Source organism: Triticum aestivum, chromosome 5B (assembly GCF_018294505.1).
Source record: "Triticum aestivum cultivar Chinese Spring chromosome 5B, IWGSC CS RefSeq v2.1, whole genome shotgun sequence".
In the NCBI taxonomy this organism is placed as follows: domain Eukaryota; kingdom Viridiplantae; phylum Streptophyta; class Magnoliopsida; order Poales; family Poaceae; genus Triticum; species Triticum aestivum.
Genome location: NC_057807.1, coordinates 566,379,517 through 566,397,056, shown reverse-complemented (window position 1 = coordinate 566,397,056; position 17,540 = coordinate 566,379,517). Strand labels below are relative to the sequence as shown.

The 17,540-nt window shown below is 45.8% G+C and overlaps 2 protein-coding genes across 3 annotated transcripts; both read right to left on the bottom strand.

Annotated features, from left to right (window-relative positions):
- Window positions 1–560: 560 nt before the first annotated feature.
- On the bottom strand, window positions 561–12,844 carry LOC123113260 (transcription factor BHLH148). Of its 2 annotated transcripts, none has more exons than XM_044534461.1 (5): window positions 12,618–12,844; window positions 12,386–12,508; window positions 2,496–11,768; window positions 2,098–2,382; window positions 561–1,221 (listed from the first exon to the last, which is right to left on the bottom strand). In XM_044534461.1, exons 3-5 carry the CDS (start codon window positions 2,913–2,915, stop codon window positions 1,081–1,083), a joined length of 846 nt encoding a protein of 281 aa, XP_044390396.1. In that variant the 5' UTR covers window positions 2,916–11,768; window positions 12,386–12,508; window positions 12,618–12,844; the 3' UTR covers window positions 561–1,080. The 2 variants fall into 2 exon arrangements, with proteins under 2 accessions (XP_044390396.1, XP_044390395.1); XM_044534460.1 differs by having other exon boundaries at window positions 2,098–2,385; window positions 12,618–12,831.
- A 239-nt stretch (window positions 12,845–13,083) lies between these two features.
- LOC123113259 (DNA repair protein XRCC4) lies at window positions 13,084–15,971 on the bottom strand. Its single transcript, XM_044534459.1, has 4 exons — window positions 15,564–15,971; window positions 14,370–14,498; window positions 13,937–14,059; window positions 13,084–13,612 (listed from the first exon to the last, which is right to left on the bottom strand). Exons 1-4 carry the CDS (start codon window positions 15,876–15,878, stop codon window positions 13,325–13,327), a joined length of 855 nt encoding a protein of 284 aa, XP_044390394.1. The 5' UTR covers window positions 15,879–15,971; the 3' UTR covers window positions 13,084–13,324.
- Window positions 15,972–17,540: the final 1,569 nt, after the last annotated feature.

Here is a 17,540-nt window from a genome sequence, read left to right as displayed (position 1 = left end):
GCCGCCATCGCCACAAGCGGTCGACGCTCGCACGCCCTCCACGCAGCCGCCAGGAAGCAGGAGCCACCGCCATGTGCCACAGCGCCGCGCCGCCACTCGTGGGAGCCGTTCTGCACCTACTCCCGTCGAGTGCGGAGGAGAGAACGCCCCGCCGCCGTAGACTCCGGTTAGGTTTCGCTCGCCAGCGCACTCCGGCAACGGTGAGGGGAGGGGAGGGAGGAGAGGTAGCTTGGGTTAGCCCCGGTCGCTCGCAGGAGCGACATGAGGGTGGGGGTAGTTTTTTTTTCACATTGACATCGTTAATTTTGTCCCAAAAGCCTACACTCACTGCATGATAACATTACTAAAAAAGAAAGCTGAAATTAACTAGAGCCTACTCTCTGGGCATAATGGTACTCAAATTCGGCACCCATTGTGACGGAAAGTTTAGACTCGACATGGATGCGCGGGATGACAATGGCCAAGGGTGAAGATTTGTTGTTGAAAGTTCTCGCGTTGAGCTCCTTACAATGTTGTCAGGTAAAAACACGAGAATAGTTGAGCTCCTTGCAATGCTCCTAGGTTACAAACACGAGAAAGTTTAAATGTAGTTTATAACAACTATAACAAATTTCAATGAGATTTTAGTGAAAAGGTTGCTCGAAACACAACGATCCTGTTTAGAGGAAAAATATATACTCGATTTCGAACATTGGGTGGTTGCAAATTTACAGTCTCAGCAGCCAAGGCTTGCTGGTCCCTCTTCTTCCAAACGTTTGACAATCCTTCTCAACTTGTCAGATCCTTTTCTCTTCCTTGCTACGGCCACACGTAAGCGCCAGGCCAAACAGTGCGAGTAGACCCCCTTCAAATTTCTCCAACCCATTTGATTCCAAGTTGACCTCACTAGCTACACATCTGAGGAGCTACTTACATCTTCACAGCCTCTAAAAAAGACCACCAGGACCAAGACACGAGGGTCGAGAGCACAATAAGCTGGTGGAGGTATTCATTTGCTCCATCATCAGAAGAACAAGAAAAAAAGAGAGGAGAAAAAACAATGAACAGATGGGTCTCATGACTCTTGTGGTTAGAAACCTCTCAGAACACATTTTGCACGTGTGATGTTTGAGGCCAGGCGCTCCTGCTTCCGGGAAACGGGGCCTCGCTGTCAGGCAGCTGATTCCTCTCTACTTCCTGGAGAGCCTCCTCCACTGCCTTTTCTACCTCGCAGGCCGCAATCTGTGAATAGGACACGTGAGGAAAGCAGCATGGTTAGTTAAGAGTGTACAAGCGGCTTACTATATATAATATGATACTGATCAATCATGCATTGAACCTTGAGTAAATGTTAAGCTTGACACCGCATTATTCAGATTGGGGATCCGTTGACTTGATTCATTTTGGTGTAGTTCTTAAAAAGGGCAAGATTGTTCGATTCTTGCGGAAAAAATTGACCTAACAGTAGCTGCAGAATTTATTTTGTTTGACAGTAACAGCGGATGCGGATTAATTCGACAAGGATTGGCCCTGCAGATTTTATAACATGTAAACTGGCAAAGGATATGTTCAAATGATGTCTTCATCAGTCAGAGGGTTTCTAACACAACTTTTGACACAGATTCCTCGGCGATAGTCAAATTTTTTATTTGTCTTGCTCAAATTTTAAGCTGTGCTTTCTCGTGATTTGTATTAGAAAAGACCGAGTGTCAAATTTTGATGAAAAGTGTAAACGGCCGAATGAATTAATATGTCCCTTCAGCAATTTTATAGTATACTTTGATCCTCACATGGCTTAATCCGGATTCTCACAACCAAGATGTTTTGTAGCTTTCAACAAAAACACAAGATTTAAAACATATTGCAGTCATTTCTAGAACTAATTTTAGAATCCTCGTCGTTATCCTATCGATGATGCAGTCCCTATCGAACAGCGCAATGATGTACTAGTAATGGATATCGATGATGTAGTAGTGTACTAAAAGAACACGGAAATTCCGAAAAAATCTTGTGGGTGACTCAACTGTTGTGTATTTTCTAACCTGAAGTTTAGTCGGGTTTATTATTGTCAACAAAGCAGGTAGGAGGACTAAGGTAAGAAAAATGAAGCTAGCTCACCGTGGTTTCGACATTCATCTCCGTCGTCAACCGCTGGCCGGACAAGATGGAGTGGATCCCCCTGGTCTTGACATTCATGCTCTTGAGGCGCGTGAGGGCCCCGATCATGGAGTCGACGGAGGACGAGGGCTCGTCCACCTCGAACTGGACCTTGACGCACTGCTGCTGCTCGTCGTGCCCCAGGATCTTGGCCTTGAGCTCGTCGTTCCTCCTCTGGAGCTGCTCCTTGGCGACCTTGAGCTCGTGGATGTAGACGGCCGCGGACTGCACGATCGAGTTCTTGTCCTGCTGCAATGGCATCACCCATTCATTCGTTCAGCACGTGGCATTCGAGCGCTTGCCGAATTCAGCACAGGGAATCGATCATTCAGTGAGATGGAATGTGGAATGTTGGGTACCTTGGAGCGGGAGGAGACCATGGCGTAGAGGTCGGCGTAGCTCTGGCTGAGCTTCTCGCGGCGCTGGCGCTCGCGCATCATGTGCCGGAACCCGCGGCTGCTCTCGACGGCGCCGGCCGCCTGCTGCTGCTGGTGCTGCGGCCGCTCCTCCTCCTCAGCGGCCGGCCCCATCCTGCCCAGCACGCCCATCATCCTCCGGTGGATGTTGATCCCGTTCCCGGTTCCTCCCCGGGCCGTCCCCGGAAGCTCCAGGCCGACGCCGCGGTACTCCCGGAACGCGCTCTGGCTCTCTACCACCGCAGGCAGCGGCTCCGAGAGCGACGCAATGAGGTCGGCGAAGGGCAGGTCCGGCGAGCCGGGGACGCCGCAGCCGGCGAAGAGGTGGGCGTCGTCGTGGAAGTAGTAGGAGTCCATCTGCATTTGCGTCGATCCCGCCGGCCGGCCTCCTTCGCTCCTCTGCTCTGCGTCGATGAGTCGCTGCTGGGCGCTGTGTGTGTGCTTGCTTGGTGAAGGTGAAGTGTTTGTCGGGAAAATGTCCGGACGCGGTTATATAGCCGCGGCGGGAGGGGGAGAGGGAGCCATGGGGCCCAAGTGGCGGATTTGGGTCACGTGGTCAAATGGACCCGTACGGTCTGAGAGAGAGGCGGAGAGGGCTAAAAGAGGCGAGACGGTCAAAGCCGGGACGAATTATTTTTTTCTCGTTTATTGTGAGCTCGGCCAGGGGCGCGAGTCGGAATGAGCACGAGGTAGTGATGGGCCTACTCGCGGCAACGCGGTACGCGATTGGGGCGATGGCGTCGCACACTTAGGCAAAGGCAAACGCAGAAGGTTCCACGCGGGAGCCCGGCTGACAAAGTGCGCAGCTCGCTCTCGCGGTAGCACTTCGCTTGCGGCTGGCAACCGCCGGGACGTCAACCTCGTTCGTTGGCATGCCGATTTATCCCAACTTCTTTTTTCACAGCGAGCGAGCGTTCGTCTTAACTTCTTCCGTCCCAAACAGCACCGCGTTTTATTTCCTTTTTGATTTCTTTAGCAAAAGCAGCTTTTTTTTTTAAGAAACAGACGTATGCGCCTATTTTGATATCTATAATTCCGTGAAATCTATACTCATGGGGTGTTTGGCTTTGTCTTTCCCTGTGTTTAAGAAACAGACGTATGCGCCTATTTTGATATCAAGATTTTCACCGTTCTTGAACTTTTTTTACACTGAATATAAATTGAAAGCGCCGCACATGGGTTTTAAAACTTCCTTCGCCCAACCTATCCTCAGGAGTTCGAGATTTTTTTGGGGAAACTACCATCCCATATAACAACACTGGACCGATTTTCGGTTCATGAACAATGTTGCACTATGAGTATCTCATAACCTACCATATAAAATCAGATACAAAAGTGGGCAATAAGCGCTAAGCAAATACAGTACTAAAAATAGCCAGAAGAGGATTGAGCAAACGGGGTTATTGTAGTCCAGCACATCCTTAATTAATCTCTACGTGAAGCAAGCAGCTTCACTTCATTAATTGAAATACCAATTGTTTCACAAGCTTGGGTTGGTTCGACGGGCACACATACATTAACTGTTTTGACATGTATTTACTACGCTGAAAGTGTTAAAATATCTCTATATTAGTATCCAAAAAATTAGAGCAGCATTTTTTCAAGCCTATTTTTGCAGTGGCATTTTTTGATTTTGAGGTGTTATCAAATTAACCCTTATTTTTTTATCTCATGGATGGGGCTAGGTCTATGCATGGACCGCCCGGTCGGACTGCCCTAGCAAGAAAGTCGGGTGGTCAGGCCAGGCTCTCGCTTAGTATTCTAGTCGAAGCTTGGCCTGAGAGCCCGATAAAAAGCCCCAAATACCCAAAAACCAGGAGTTAACAGATATATAGGGATAATAATGTATTCATATATCCCAAAAAAATGATTAAATGCCATTTCTAAATAGAAAGAATGTTACTATTTGTTTTTTTTGGGGGGGGGGGGCAGGCTAAGCTCGGGCTTGGGATTAGGGCCAACAAGAATGCAATCTAAAATGATGATTTAGATATTTTAAATTTATGTATAATTTAGGACATTCTGGAAAAAAATTAGCAGGATTCCAAGTTAAACAGAGGTATTTGGAGCTTAAGCATCCATGAGGACAGTTCATAATAATAAATGCAAAACATCTGCTAGAAAGGCCATGTGCCAAAAACAATATTATTCTCATACCATAACTACTCATCTGACATAGTATTATTATGTATGCAGGCTGAAGACATGCATCTAGAATCAAAGATTTCTCCCAGATGGGAAACCAAAGAGAGGAAAATTTCAATGACGAGTAGATTGCATTGAACAAGAGAATCCTGCCAGTGTGAACGGTGAACCAGAAGCAGAGCCACGTAGCCAGCGACCGGGGAACATGCTGTCCACGGTAAAATGCTTGAACGGCAGACGACGAGTAGAGACTTCTTAAACGAGTACGGACCGGGCCTGGACCGTAGTCTTCTAGCGACACTTGCACACGCTTTCGCTGAAGTTTCGGCTGCTCGACGAGTTGCTGGTGCTAGTGTCAGCAACTGTGTGTTGAATATGACAACGTGTTATTTTAGTCGATGTTGTGGTAGCACTATTGGGATCTCTCATTTAACTAACATATCTATCGTGTTGTGGCATGTGTGCATCGACGGCGACGGTGTTGTTCTCTGTTCAAGGTCCAACGATGGTCATGGCGAGGTCGTGGCCGAATACATGGAATCATGTGTAGTCCACCTTCCACGTGTTTCCTGTGATTGCCTCCGCCTGTTCATATTGAAAAGGTTCTTGATGGGCTTCCAATCATTTTCTACTCCTGTTGTTTCAGTATTCTACTGGTCACTTAAAGCAAATGAGCTGGTGGAGCATCTACAACCGGACACTCACTCTCGAACGTGCGGATAACCCGGTCATTGCCCAGACCGAAAAACATCATCCAATCGGATCCCTGAAAGACAGCCCAAATGTTCGGGTTGTCCGGCATCTCTCAAATCTAACCCATATGCGGGTGGGATATGGAACGTCCGACACGTACGACAGGTCGGACCTACCCCAAATTCGCTCGAAATTGATCAAGTCCACCAAATCAACCACACTACGCACATGACTGTGCTCCATTTCCCTCGTCTAAGCTGTCGCCCTCCCCCCACCCTTGCTCTCCATCTGCGTCGTCGTCCTCGCTAGTTGTCCGACCTCGACAATAAGGGCCTTGGTTCCCACCGCCGCCATGGATGATAGCTCGGCGAAGTTTGTGGCGCTCCCGACTGTCGCTGCTTGCAAGGCGGAGAACATCTCCCAGAGGAAGCGATGCTCTTGGCAGCGCGTCTGAGAAGCTACAAAGAAGGAACCTACAGAGAAAGAGGTCATAGACATGGACTTAGGCGCGTCTGGTCTTGCGATTGCCTCCACGTCATCCTACCTACCCGCGAGAGGGAACAAGTTGTCTGGCGTTCCCAACTCCGTTCCAACATCCGAATGGGCCATCTTGGATGGCTGGACGTTGGAAGATGCCATTGCGGACACGGTGTACTGCTCAGTGCAACTCCAAAGGCAGCGGATAAAGCCAACATCGGGCATGCCCACGTGTTGTTCGATGAAGTAGTCAACCAAGACATGGTACAATTTGCCCCATATGCCATTGTATTGCTTGCTTTGTTTGTTGCACATACCATTGGATCAATTTAGGAATGGTATTTTAATGTGATGCATATTTTTTTATCAACATGGTAAATGATGGTCAAGAGCCTATGCATTATGGTTTGGGTGATACCAATTCCTTGATGTTGTGCAAATATCACGCACTAAAATAAAAAGGTAGCAAAGGCAAGAGGCTCGGCATTCACAAGCCATGAAGATGTGTTGTTGTGTGAATCTTGGTTGTCCACAAGCATAGATCCAATTTGTACAACCAAACCAAGGGCAAGCCATTCACTTTGCCCCGTTGTTGGTTGAAATTGAATGTGAAACCTAAGTGGCAACTCGCCATTACAGAGCTTGAAAACCTCACCAAGGAGTTGAATAAAAACAATGGCTCAAGCTCCCAACAATCTATTGGGCTGGTTAACGATGATCAGCAAAGTGGAGAAGCGGACGGAAAAGGAACCATGCCAAAGACGAATTGGCAGGTGGTGGGAAACAAGTAGAAGAAGGGGAGGGCCACGTGTGACGGTGCGACAATCAAAATGTCCGTGATGGGCATTTTTTACGCCCAAGAGGAGCAAAAGGGGCGAGGTACAATATCTTCTTGGATGTTCAAAGGGAGATGATGTTGTTCGACCGGGAGAGGGTGAAAGATAAGATGAGCATTGAGAGGGGGAAGATAGATTTGGGGAAGCAAGAGAAATGTGCAAAATAGGAGCTTAAAAAGAAGAAGACAATACAAACAACTGAGCTCGACAAAGAGAGGTTGAAGCTTGCAAGGGGCACCGAGGATCCGAGGATCATATTGCACGACGCTAGCCTCTTGAACGAGGAAAGCAAGAAGGGGCTACACATGAAGAAAAAGGAGATCAACCCGCAAAGAGAGAGGAGAATGATTCATTCTTGTATCGCCTATCTATGAGTGGTTAAATTTTATTTTGGCATGTGTTGATTTATTTGCTTTGCCGAATTGTTGAATTGGTGATAAAGTGATGTTATATATGTGATGGAGGTTCATGGTTTTGCATGAATATGTGGGGTATGGTTGTCTGGGAGGACAGATGAGGGCTGGTCGGCGCTGTCTGCAGGCGCATGCACACGTCCGCGAACGTTTAGGGGGTCGAATTTGCCCAATCCGGTGGTCTTAGAGCCACGAAACTTCCCATATAGAAAAATACTTTTATTTATATGGAGCAATTATGTTAATGAAACACATAACTAACAGTTAATAGGGGATTAGAAGAACCCTAACACACACCAAATCACCACCTACACCTAGTCAAGACTTGCATTGCTTTATCAAATGAGTTTTATTAGCGCAAAGGTCATGTCAAAACGATAACAAAAAATGAGTTCAGCACCCACTCTCTACAAAATAAAGATCTACACATACATGCACAACTACACACATGACGACGTTCATAAGCTCCGAGCGGTGTGGATTAGGTCTAATCCTTGACATAGGGTTCATGCATGTCCCTCCCAAGTTTGTGTATTCGTGTCTATTCTTGGTCATGTTGAGATCCCAAGCGTTTCGCTAAGGATTCTCTCACCAGTTTCGCTTATCTTAGAGCATGCCCAACCATGGCATCCTTGATCCCTCATACCCCAACAGGGGGGCAAGCATGCCCAACCATGACATCCTTGTCTGGACAATCAAGAACATTCCCTCTTACTGCACGACAACTATTCAGTCAGTGTGGATTGTTGAATATGCTCATATGCCCCTTGTTAGGATGCGACCCCTCTTATATGTTATCCTTGCCATAGTTCATGTGTTAATTTGTGAGTCTTGTAGGACCTTATGTAGATGCACAATTATGATCCCAAGCCCCTCAATCTATGCCTTACAATTTACACCTTAAGGATATGGGTGCAAGGAGTTATAAAGGGTTATCCCAAATGAAATGGCACTACCCCATCCTTTGTCAGTGTATGAGGGGGTTTGAGGGTCAATCATCGATGTGAGCCTCTTTATTAAGGTAGATCCCCTACTTACAGGTGTTCTCTCTCCTAACATTACATCGAAAACATACATCGTTTAAAATGACATATATCGGTCAGATATGCATTTGAATTGACATCATCGTTTTCTTTGTGAGATTTGTTTGTGGCATGCTTGTCTTGTATCCCATAGTATCGAATTGGGTATGTGGCCAATAGGCAAAAGAATATGAGGGTCATCGACCATAAGACCAAATGTGTATCGAAGTAAAAGTAAAAAAGAAAAATAGATTAACCTAATTCATGATGTAATCACCAAAACACCATCACGAGTGTTAGTGGCGGAGCTAGCAGCAGGTTAAGCTTGGGGCTACACTATGTTGACTAATAAATTTCTGTGATTTTCTATACTTTGTATGAAGGAATTATAAGGGAAGTTGTTGCTAGGCCTAGGGCTATAGCCATAGTTTCCCCAGGCCTGTCTCCGCCACTGACGAGTGTGGTAATGTGTGATACACGATGTTCTTGTCAAACAAGGGATAACTTTCACCTTGAAGAGGGCAAGCAAGACATGATATATACATCATCGCACCATCCTTCACTATCATCCTAATACACTGAGAGAACCATTAAATCTGATATACTAGCGTGCATTGATCAACTGCCATCCTTTGGACTCGTTTTCAACTCATATGATATTCACTTTCGTTCTTGTCCATATCTTCCACCTATTCTTTGGATTATGACTGCTTGCATAGAGGAGGAGCTAGGTTATGGGGATAGGGTGGGACCATCTTTTAGGTTAAGGTTGCACGGTAGCATGATGATTGCGATGTGGAGAGGATGATGGCCCCAGACGAAGTCATTCCAAATTTTTCTGGTCTCCAAAGTCGCGGTCTCCAACTTTGCCCTTTGCATCTTAAAATTCCTCTGAGCATCCATTGAAAAGGTTGTAGAAGTCCAAATATCATACTTGTATGTCATCAAAGATTTCTAAGAGCCACATGAGTCAACCATCCTAACAAGTGGCAACATAAATTAGTTGAACTCGTTGCAGCCCGAATATTGGACCATGATTTTCATTGCCAAACCATTAGTATAGACCATCAAAAGTAAAATATTTATGAAAATAGGAGAACCACTAACCAAAACAAACCCGACGTCAACATCACCGCCGCTGCCATCAATTTAGACCAAAGTTCTTGATAACAATACACCAAATCAGGAGTCCACACATAGGAAATAAACACCCATGAACTTCGGCCTTTTCCACAATAGCCACATTAGGATGACAAAGGATCAAAGATGTAAACTGGAGGGGAGTGAAGCAACTACAAATTTTTATCTTTCCTTAGTGGATTTTAGGGATTGTAGAATTATGAGTTCTCTAGAAATATAAGTAAGTGAAACACCATGTACGATAAGCAATCTAGCAAGCTAAATTACTCCAAACAATAATAGGAGCTAGGAAAAGGATAACCAAAGTGGACATGGAGACGAAGATGTCACCTGAAGTTCACGTCCTTGGAGGGACGCAAACTCCGTTTGAGAGGTGGAGACCAAACAAGGCATTGTGCGATACCAAGTCTCGTCTTCTTCTCCCTAAGCCTCGTCCAACAAAGCCCGAGCTCAACCAATTAGGGTGAGTCTTAAGGTGACTTCCAACCTTCACAAACTTTGGGGCAATCCACAACTTGGAAGCTCACGAGTGACACCAACCTCCTAGGAATCTCCAACCTCCAAGAGCAATAAGATCAAGAGGCTTGGAAATTAGCTCAAATGCTAAAATCTTTTGGTCAAAGGAGGGGAAAAGCTTGGATCTCAGCTTGGCTTAACTTACCTCTAGACACCCTCTCAAATCTCTCTCTTCCAATCCAAGAGAATAGCTCAAATGGGGCCAAGGAATAGTGGAGAATAGCAATGGTCCTAAATCTGAAGTTTTGCTTGCACGGGTAGTCAACTCCGATATATATAACTAAGTAAAAAAAAACAATCGTCTTTTAGCAGAATCACATCCAGACGGTTCGGGATAATTAGCCTAGATGGCCCATGAACCCCTATTACTAGGGATTCAAACTAGTAAATGCATTCAAAATGCTCAAGTGAAACAGGATGCCAGACAGCCTGGGATAGTAACCAAACTACTTTGGGGCAAAGGCTAGATAGAGAGCTGGATGGTCCGGTTGGGGCTTCACCCCAACCAAACCCTATCTCAACATGTCAGGCCTTGGACAATCTAGGTAATCACGCCAGATAGCACGACCTAGAAACCGAGCGGCTCCAAGTAAAGGTAGTACACTATCGCAAACCATCGGTCTCCTTGGATCGATCCTAGTCATTCTGGTGTACATCTAAACTGTCAGGACTTGCAACCCCAGAATGTCTAGCCTACCTTGAAAGTTGAACTTGAATCTTTAGACTTAGCAATTCTCCACTTCCGACGTAGTTTCTTTGGGGCTTGTTGGTGGCAAGATAAATATGATTAGCACTAAACAACATCTTTGCCATCTTTGTCCTCTCTTAACAGTGAGACTTCTCTAAAGACTCAATGGTATCACAAAATCACCAAATAACAAAATAACCTCTGGGAGCTATTCCATCTCTTTTTCTTAGAGGGGGGGGGGGGAGGTCATCGACGCCCGACAACCAACACACTTGGGACGAAATATGTTTTAACACTCGGTGTGTGCATTAGTCTCTTGGTTGTCCGTCATTAATACCAAAATCCACTTAGGGGCCTGGATGCTCTTTCAGATGACGACTGAGCAGGAAGACTTTTATTCCGCACGACATCGCCTCCTTCGGTGAGATGCTACGGGCAAGAAGATGCCAACTAAACGTAGCCGAAACCTAATTTACATGCCAAAGATGTTCACATGAGGCTCCCCCGGAATGCCCGCAAAGAGAACGAGGAAATGTGGTGTTTATGTGCTCCATCTTTGTGAGGAGGTATCCTAAAAGGGATGTAGAACAACCAAAGATCGGATGCTACCCAACCATCCGCACTGGACCTTATTGTTTAAAGTCGGGATGAAAATCCTGACTCATCATATTGTTCATTTGAATGGTTGAAACAAGCTAAATTTTCTTTGAAACTGCTAAAACAAGCAAACTTGACACTAGCAAAGAGCACCAGATGGGGGTAAAGATTTTGGGGTCTCCAACTATAATGAACATTTTATTCATTCCACACAATTCCGTTCGAAAAATCTTTTCAAATCTGGCCGACATGAAAAAACATAAATACTGTGATCTAAAACAGTAAATGATAGCAACAGTACCTCCTATCACAGATCATTGCTTTTTTGTGTTTTCGATGGAAAGTCGCAAAAAATTTCCATGAAATTTTGCAGATTCATAGTGTATTGCAAATTTTACATATTAGAATATTTCTTGAATTTTCTAGACCTCGTAAACGCTCTTTGATTTATTTCATTTTTGAAGGAAAAGTTCACTAAAGCTTGGGAGCCAAAAGCAATATCCAGTCAGATGGCATATCTCAGGAGGAGAATCACAAAGCACACATGAAGTAGAAGTTCTTAGAGTTTGAAGTACCTGAACAAGACATATTAACCGATTCCAGCTCCAAGGAAACAGGTTGAAGTTGTCAGCTCCCTCAACGAAGTTCCTTCCGGGCAATTCTACCCGCACCCATTTCCAGTTCCACCTCTGCCAATTTTTCACAGGCGTAATCAGATACAAGGATACAGATAAGAATGGAAAGATATTGCTTTGTAAATGAAATGAAGATCAAAGCAAGCAAGTAAATTCAGCATAGTTCCACACAGGCCCAAAGAAATGGTATATGGTCTTTTTTTTTCTGACAGCTGGTATGTTTGGAGAGATGGCTTTCAGTGAAAACAGCAAAACAATACTTTTAAAAAGAATAACCGAAGAAAACTATTTTGAACGAAGATCACTGCGGTGTTGAAGTGCGAATTTGGAGACGTGGAACCGGTGAAAGGGCAGAAAAACACTGCATCCTCGTAGCAAGACATAAGTCCTTAATTTTCCTTACGAGGCCAAGGATGCGAATAAACGACTCAGAGCTGTAGAGTCCAGAACTCCAGATGTCCTAATGGTTTTTCAAGCTGCGTTTGGACCGTCCCAAGACTTTGATGAAGATGAGAGACCCGAGAGTGCATTCCAGCCAAGAGAATCAAAGAGAGGCCGTCCCAATGGAAGCAAACAGGGCCGGAAATGAGTCAACCTCCCGAAAGAATCCCAAGGAAGAAGAAGAGAAACATGAGGAGCGATGTGATAACGAAAAAAAATAATCCTCTCACCGAGTATATCATCTGATCCAACTTCCAAGCCAGTTGACGGATCGAGAAGGAGACCCTGCTCTGCTCGCCGCCCCCAAGCAGCTGAAAGAATCCCCGGTCCCGGTCCGGCAAGCGACCGAGCACCTGAAGAGCGCAAACCAACCAAGAAACACGATGAAGAAGACGCAGCAGAGAAAAAATCACCTGAAGAAAACCCATAATCCCAACATCAAAGAGAAGATGCAATCCTGACCTGACCTCCTCTTTTGCTTCCCGATCCATTCCATTCCTTCCTCCGCTCCGTCGTCTGCTCCGCCATGCTCCTTCCTTCCCCGAATGGCGGGAGCGGGAGGGGGGAGGGGGAGGCGGTCAACAGCAGGGAGTGTCTTCCCGCGTGGAATCCACATGTTTATTCGGTCCATGGCAAAGAGGGGAAAGAGTCTGAACTCTGGGCAGGGGAGCTTTGACTCCAGGAAACGGAGACCCACTGATTGATTGCCATGCCCACCCAAAAAACGCACGAAAAACACGCGGCCGAAGACTGTTCACCGCCTCGCATTTTTTTCCTTTAATTTTCCAAGCGTGAAAGAGACGGGCCGAAAGCGAGAGCGAGCGCGCCACCACCAATCAGACATGTGGAGTTCAGGCGTCGCGCAATGAGGAACACATGCTTGCCTTGACTTTCCACACGTCTGTCTTCAGGCAAAAGCACAGCCTCAGGAATGAAAATGGTAGTGTATTAGTACGTGCCAAAACACATGTGGATAAATGCATCTGCTCCCCCATTAACTACGAGCTAGTGGCACTAAAACAACTATACAACCGCCGCCGCCATCGGACCACCACACATAATTAAAATTCGGTGCTCATCATCCTCTAGCAAAGCACAAAACACGTGAAGATCATTCGACAAAGACACTCGAGGAAAAGAAATGAAACTAGCTGCTTCCTTTGGGTCACTCACTTCCTCGTCCTCTTGCGGCCCCTCCGGCCCCTGGAGGCGGCGGCGGCGGCAGCGGGCTTCTCGGGGGAGCTGTGGGGGTCGCCGCCGCTGCCCGTCTCCGAGGGCTCGTCGTTCACGCTTTGGTCCTTGTCGCTCCCTTCCTCGATGGGCTCTGTCCTGTCGGTCGAGTGGCCCTCCTCCTCCTGCTCCTCCTCCTTCGGGGCCTTGTCGGCGGATTCGAGCGCCGCGATCCTGTCCTTGAGCTGCCTCAGCTTGGCCTTCTTCGAGTTCAGAACGGCCACAAACTGAAAGCAACGGCACAACAGTCAGTGCCAGCACCGAGCAGCGCATAACAAGATCAAAACGTGCGCCCTCAGGAGATTTATAATTAATTCAGGACGGAATGGGAGTAGGGCTGGAGTTTAAAAGTCAATACAGTAGAAAGCAGATAACTCTGATTAATTGATCAAGAAAACGTGGTGCTCAACGACCTGTGATGGTAGACTAGTAGTGTCTTCCCGTAGAAGCAACAGGGCTATGTAGACTGATGCGAATTCCGTACAAAATTGCATACCAAAACATGGCTAGCGACAGGCGCGCATGAAACAGGTCGATGTACGGAACCGTACCTTTGTAAAGGAGGCTTGCTCAAACTCAGCCTTCTCGTTGTTGAATCGTTCACTCTGTTGCAAGCAATTCTCAGCTTCCTGTTTGACCTTCTCAAATGATTGTGTCTTCCTGACAACCTCTTCCTGAATAAATAAAGCTACATCTTTGTAAAATTTAGGTAACAAAGTTCAGACATATCCTGGCAAACAATTAAATCCCACGATCATGATTATATATGTACGACTCTTCAATATATTCATATGCAGTTATGGGTGCAAGTATGGGCAGCTGAGCGACCCAACGACCCATCTAGTTATTTGCTATTTGCATAAAGTGAATGAACTGCATGTAAACGGGTTGTTGGTCAGCCCACTTACACCCCAACATACATTGCCAAGTACTCAGAATACCACAGAACTATAAATGCAAGAAGTACAGAGCAAAGGGACGTACACTCAAGCGTATATTTGCATCCATAAGAAAATCCAAGACCTCAGCTATAGTCTGTTGTGGGTGGGGTGCCGGCTGCAGTTTCCAACGCCATTCCAGCTTGGTACCTTGCTTTTCAAATGTCCATGACAACTAAATGGTACAAAAAGGCCATATGTCAAAAATAAAAGAGGAAAAAATTGACTAGTAAGGACATGTGGATGTCCTTCCATAAACTAATAAAGGACGAAGAACACCCTTCCAACAGAAATAATGATCATATAAACCGCTCTCTGAATCAAACATATTAATATTCAACATTGTCCATATTTCAGGATGGCAGTAAGTCAGTACCTCAATAAAAGTTCAATTTACACTTACCGTATGAGTAAATTGAAAATAACAGTACCTCAAAGTCTCAAACAGACTGCTAAGACATCAAGACAACGATAAATGAAACTATGTGCGTCACTCTTAAATGAAGTGATGAGCAGACACTGCCGAGGCATTTTAGATTAACTTTTGTTTATTAATGAACAAGTCCTAGTTTATATGATAAGTTTAGAAAGGACTGACGCATCATTCCAGTGTATAAATAGTTAGTACAGCACAATATATCAGGTTAAACACTTGTATTGGCAAATGACCTACAGCTAATGCCAAATCGGCATTTTTCTAAAAACTCAACTCATCTATATCTGCAACCATCCTTTTCATGAAACCAAGCAAGTGAAGTTTAACTTTGCAACTGCTTCGCAGACTAGGAAGACCCAAATCCAAAATTTTGAATGGAAGTCGGGCACTCAGGTGGTGTGGGTGAGAGATAAGACTAGTCTTAATGGGTAGTACACTGGCAACAACAACATCACAAATTGCCCCCCAAATTGGGTGCAAAAGAATCACATCACCATCACTACTATGAAACCCATGACATGCCAACACTAATTACTTCTTGGGTCAAAATTGACACTGGTCAATATTCAGCAAATACACTACTCTTGGGTAAGCAATATTGTTACATAGGAAATATTGATAATAGACAAAATTAGCGAAATAAGTGATGAAGAAAAGTGGCACTTCACACATCAAACAACAATGAAGTCAATTAGACGAATTTCAACTTGATCATAGATTAGGAACCTTCCCGGATTAACCCTACATTTTTCATGTATCCATATAGCAACGGAGATAGTAGAAGGGGACAAGAGCTGAACGCACCCTGCGGCCGGCGCCAGCCTCGTGGAAGGAGTAGGTGGAGGAGGGCTGGTGGAAGGCGAGGTAGCGCTCGGCGAGGGCGAGGTACTCGGAGACGGGCTGGTCCCACTGCTCGGCCCGGAGGCGCACCTCGGCGTCGGAGGCGTCGGCGACCCAGGCGCCGGCGCCGTCGGTGACGGCGAGGGAGAAGCGGGTGGGGAGCCACGTGGCCTTCACGAATATGCCGCCGCCGCCCGGCGCCTTGGGGTCCTCCACCGCCACCGAGAGCTTCGCGCAGCTGTGCCTCGGCGCCGCCGCCGCCGCCGCCGCGGTTGCCATGGTCGCCCAGCGAGAGGAAACCGACGGCTCTAGAGTCAACGCAGGAGGAACCGACGACGGGCAGAGAGGAAGGGCTGACTGTGGGCTGCTTCTCTCAAGTTTAGGGCTTGATGCATGTGCACCGGCAACATTTTTATGTTCAAGGCCCAAGAAAACAAGCCCAACAGCTGTGTGTGTGTGTGTGTGGTTCGAGCGCATGCATCAAGCCCAAGAGAAAAATATTCCGGTCTTCAAGATTTGTTCACAAATTCAAAAAATGTTAATGTTTATCAAATTAGTTAGGAATTTCAAAAAATGTTCATGTTCACATTTCTTTGGTGAATTCCAACATTGTTTGTGAACTCTAAATTGTTTGTGAATACTAAAAATGTTCATGAATTTGAAATAGGTGCATGATTTCAAAAAAAAAAATCATGGTTTCAAAAACCGTTTATGAATTCCAAAATTGTTCCTGATTTCAAGAAATGTTTGTGAATTCCAAAAAGGGCCGTGTGCCTCGAATTATTCTACCAGAATGGGTGGAGGTGTGACGTGGTTCTGCCAGGGGCAAAGGAGGCGCTTGGTTTCTTTCCTTCTCTCTCTCAACGAATGTTTCTCTCTAACTAGAGTATGTTTTGCCGGTTCTTGTCTAGCTGATTACAACAGAAATTTACAATGCCAAAAGGAACTCGTTTTTCAGGTGCAACAACTATATATAGTAGATGCACAATTAGCAAAAAGAAAAAAAACAAGCATAAGGCCATATACATTCAAGATAAACTAAAAACAAGAAATGTCAAGTTGTGCACATGAATAGTGCCTACGGTATTTACATCTACAACCGCTAGAACGGTGTAAATACTAGTTCACATAGTCGGTCTGGAGTGGATAATGTGAAAGCAAGGTTGGACCGAGCCTTTGCTAATGAAAATTTCAGACAACAGTTTCAGTATATCAGGGTTCGGCATCTGTCTTCGGTGGAGTCCGACCACTACTTTGTTGTAGCTGAAATTAAAGAAACTTTCGAGCCACTATCTAGGGCTAAGAAGCAGTTCAGGTATGAAAATGTCTGGCAAACTCATGCAGACTACGATCGGCTCGTTTCTGAAACTTGGTGGGGAATCCAACGTGGCCCTAGGCTACAAGGTATTGCCTCGGCGTTGGGGGAATTTCAAGCAACTCTAGAACCATGGGGGTCCAAGGAGTTTGGGTGTCTGGCGAGACGAGTTAGACAACTCCAAAAGAAACTTGACCGGCTACGTTCTCTGTCCATTGATCGCGGTCCATCGAAGGAGGAACAAAGCACGGTTAAGAAGCTTAAGGAAGCACTGCACCAGGAAGAGGTATGGTATCGACAGCGATCACGGGTGTCTTGGCTTTGCGAAGGGGACCGTAACACGAAATATTTTCAGGCGCAAGCTAGACAGCGTAAGTGAATGAACAGAATTCAAGGACTTAGACGATCTGATGGATTGGTCTGTATGGATGAGAATGAGGACAAAGAGGAAGTTCAGCAGTTCTATCAGAACTTATATCAGTCTGAAGGTTTTCATGATGCAAGCGAGCTTTTAGCTCATGTTCCTATCAAGGTCTCAGATGATATGAACATGGAGCTCACAAAACCCTACACTGCGGAGGAGGTCAAAACTGCATTGTTTCAAATGGATCCTTCAAAGGCTCATG

Coding starts and splice junctions, on each gene's coding strand:
- LOC123113260 (XM_044534460.1), bottom strand. CDS start 2,915: ATGCAGATGGACTCCTACTACTTCCACGACGACGCCCACCTCTTCGCC. Junction 2,386..2,495: donor TGGTCTCCTCCCGCTCCAAG/GTACCCAACATT, acceptor ATGCCATTGCAG/CAGGACAAGAACTCGATCGT. Junction 1,222..2,097: donor AGATGAATGTCGAAACCACG/GTGAGCTAGCTT, acceptor TCCTATTCACAG/ATTGCGGCCTGCGAGGTAGA.
- LOC123113259 (XM_044534459.1), bottom strand. CDS start 15,878: ATGGCAACCGCGGCGGCGGCGGCGGCGGCGCCGAGGCACAGCTGCGCG. Junction 14,060..14,369: donor ATGCAAATATACGCTTGAGT/GTACGTCCCTTT, acceptor TTATTTATTCAG/GAAGAGGTTGTCAGGAAGAC. Junction 13,613..13,936: donor AGCAAGCCTCCTTTACAAAG/GTACGGTTCCGT, acceptor CGTTGCTTTCAG/TTTGTGGCCGTTCTGAACTC.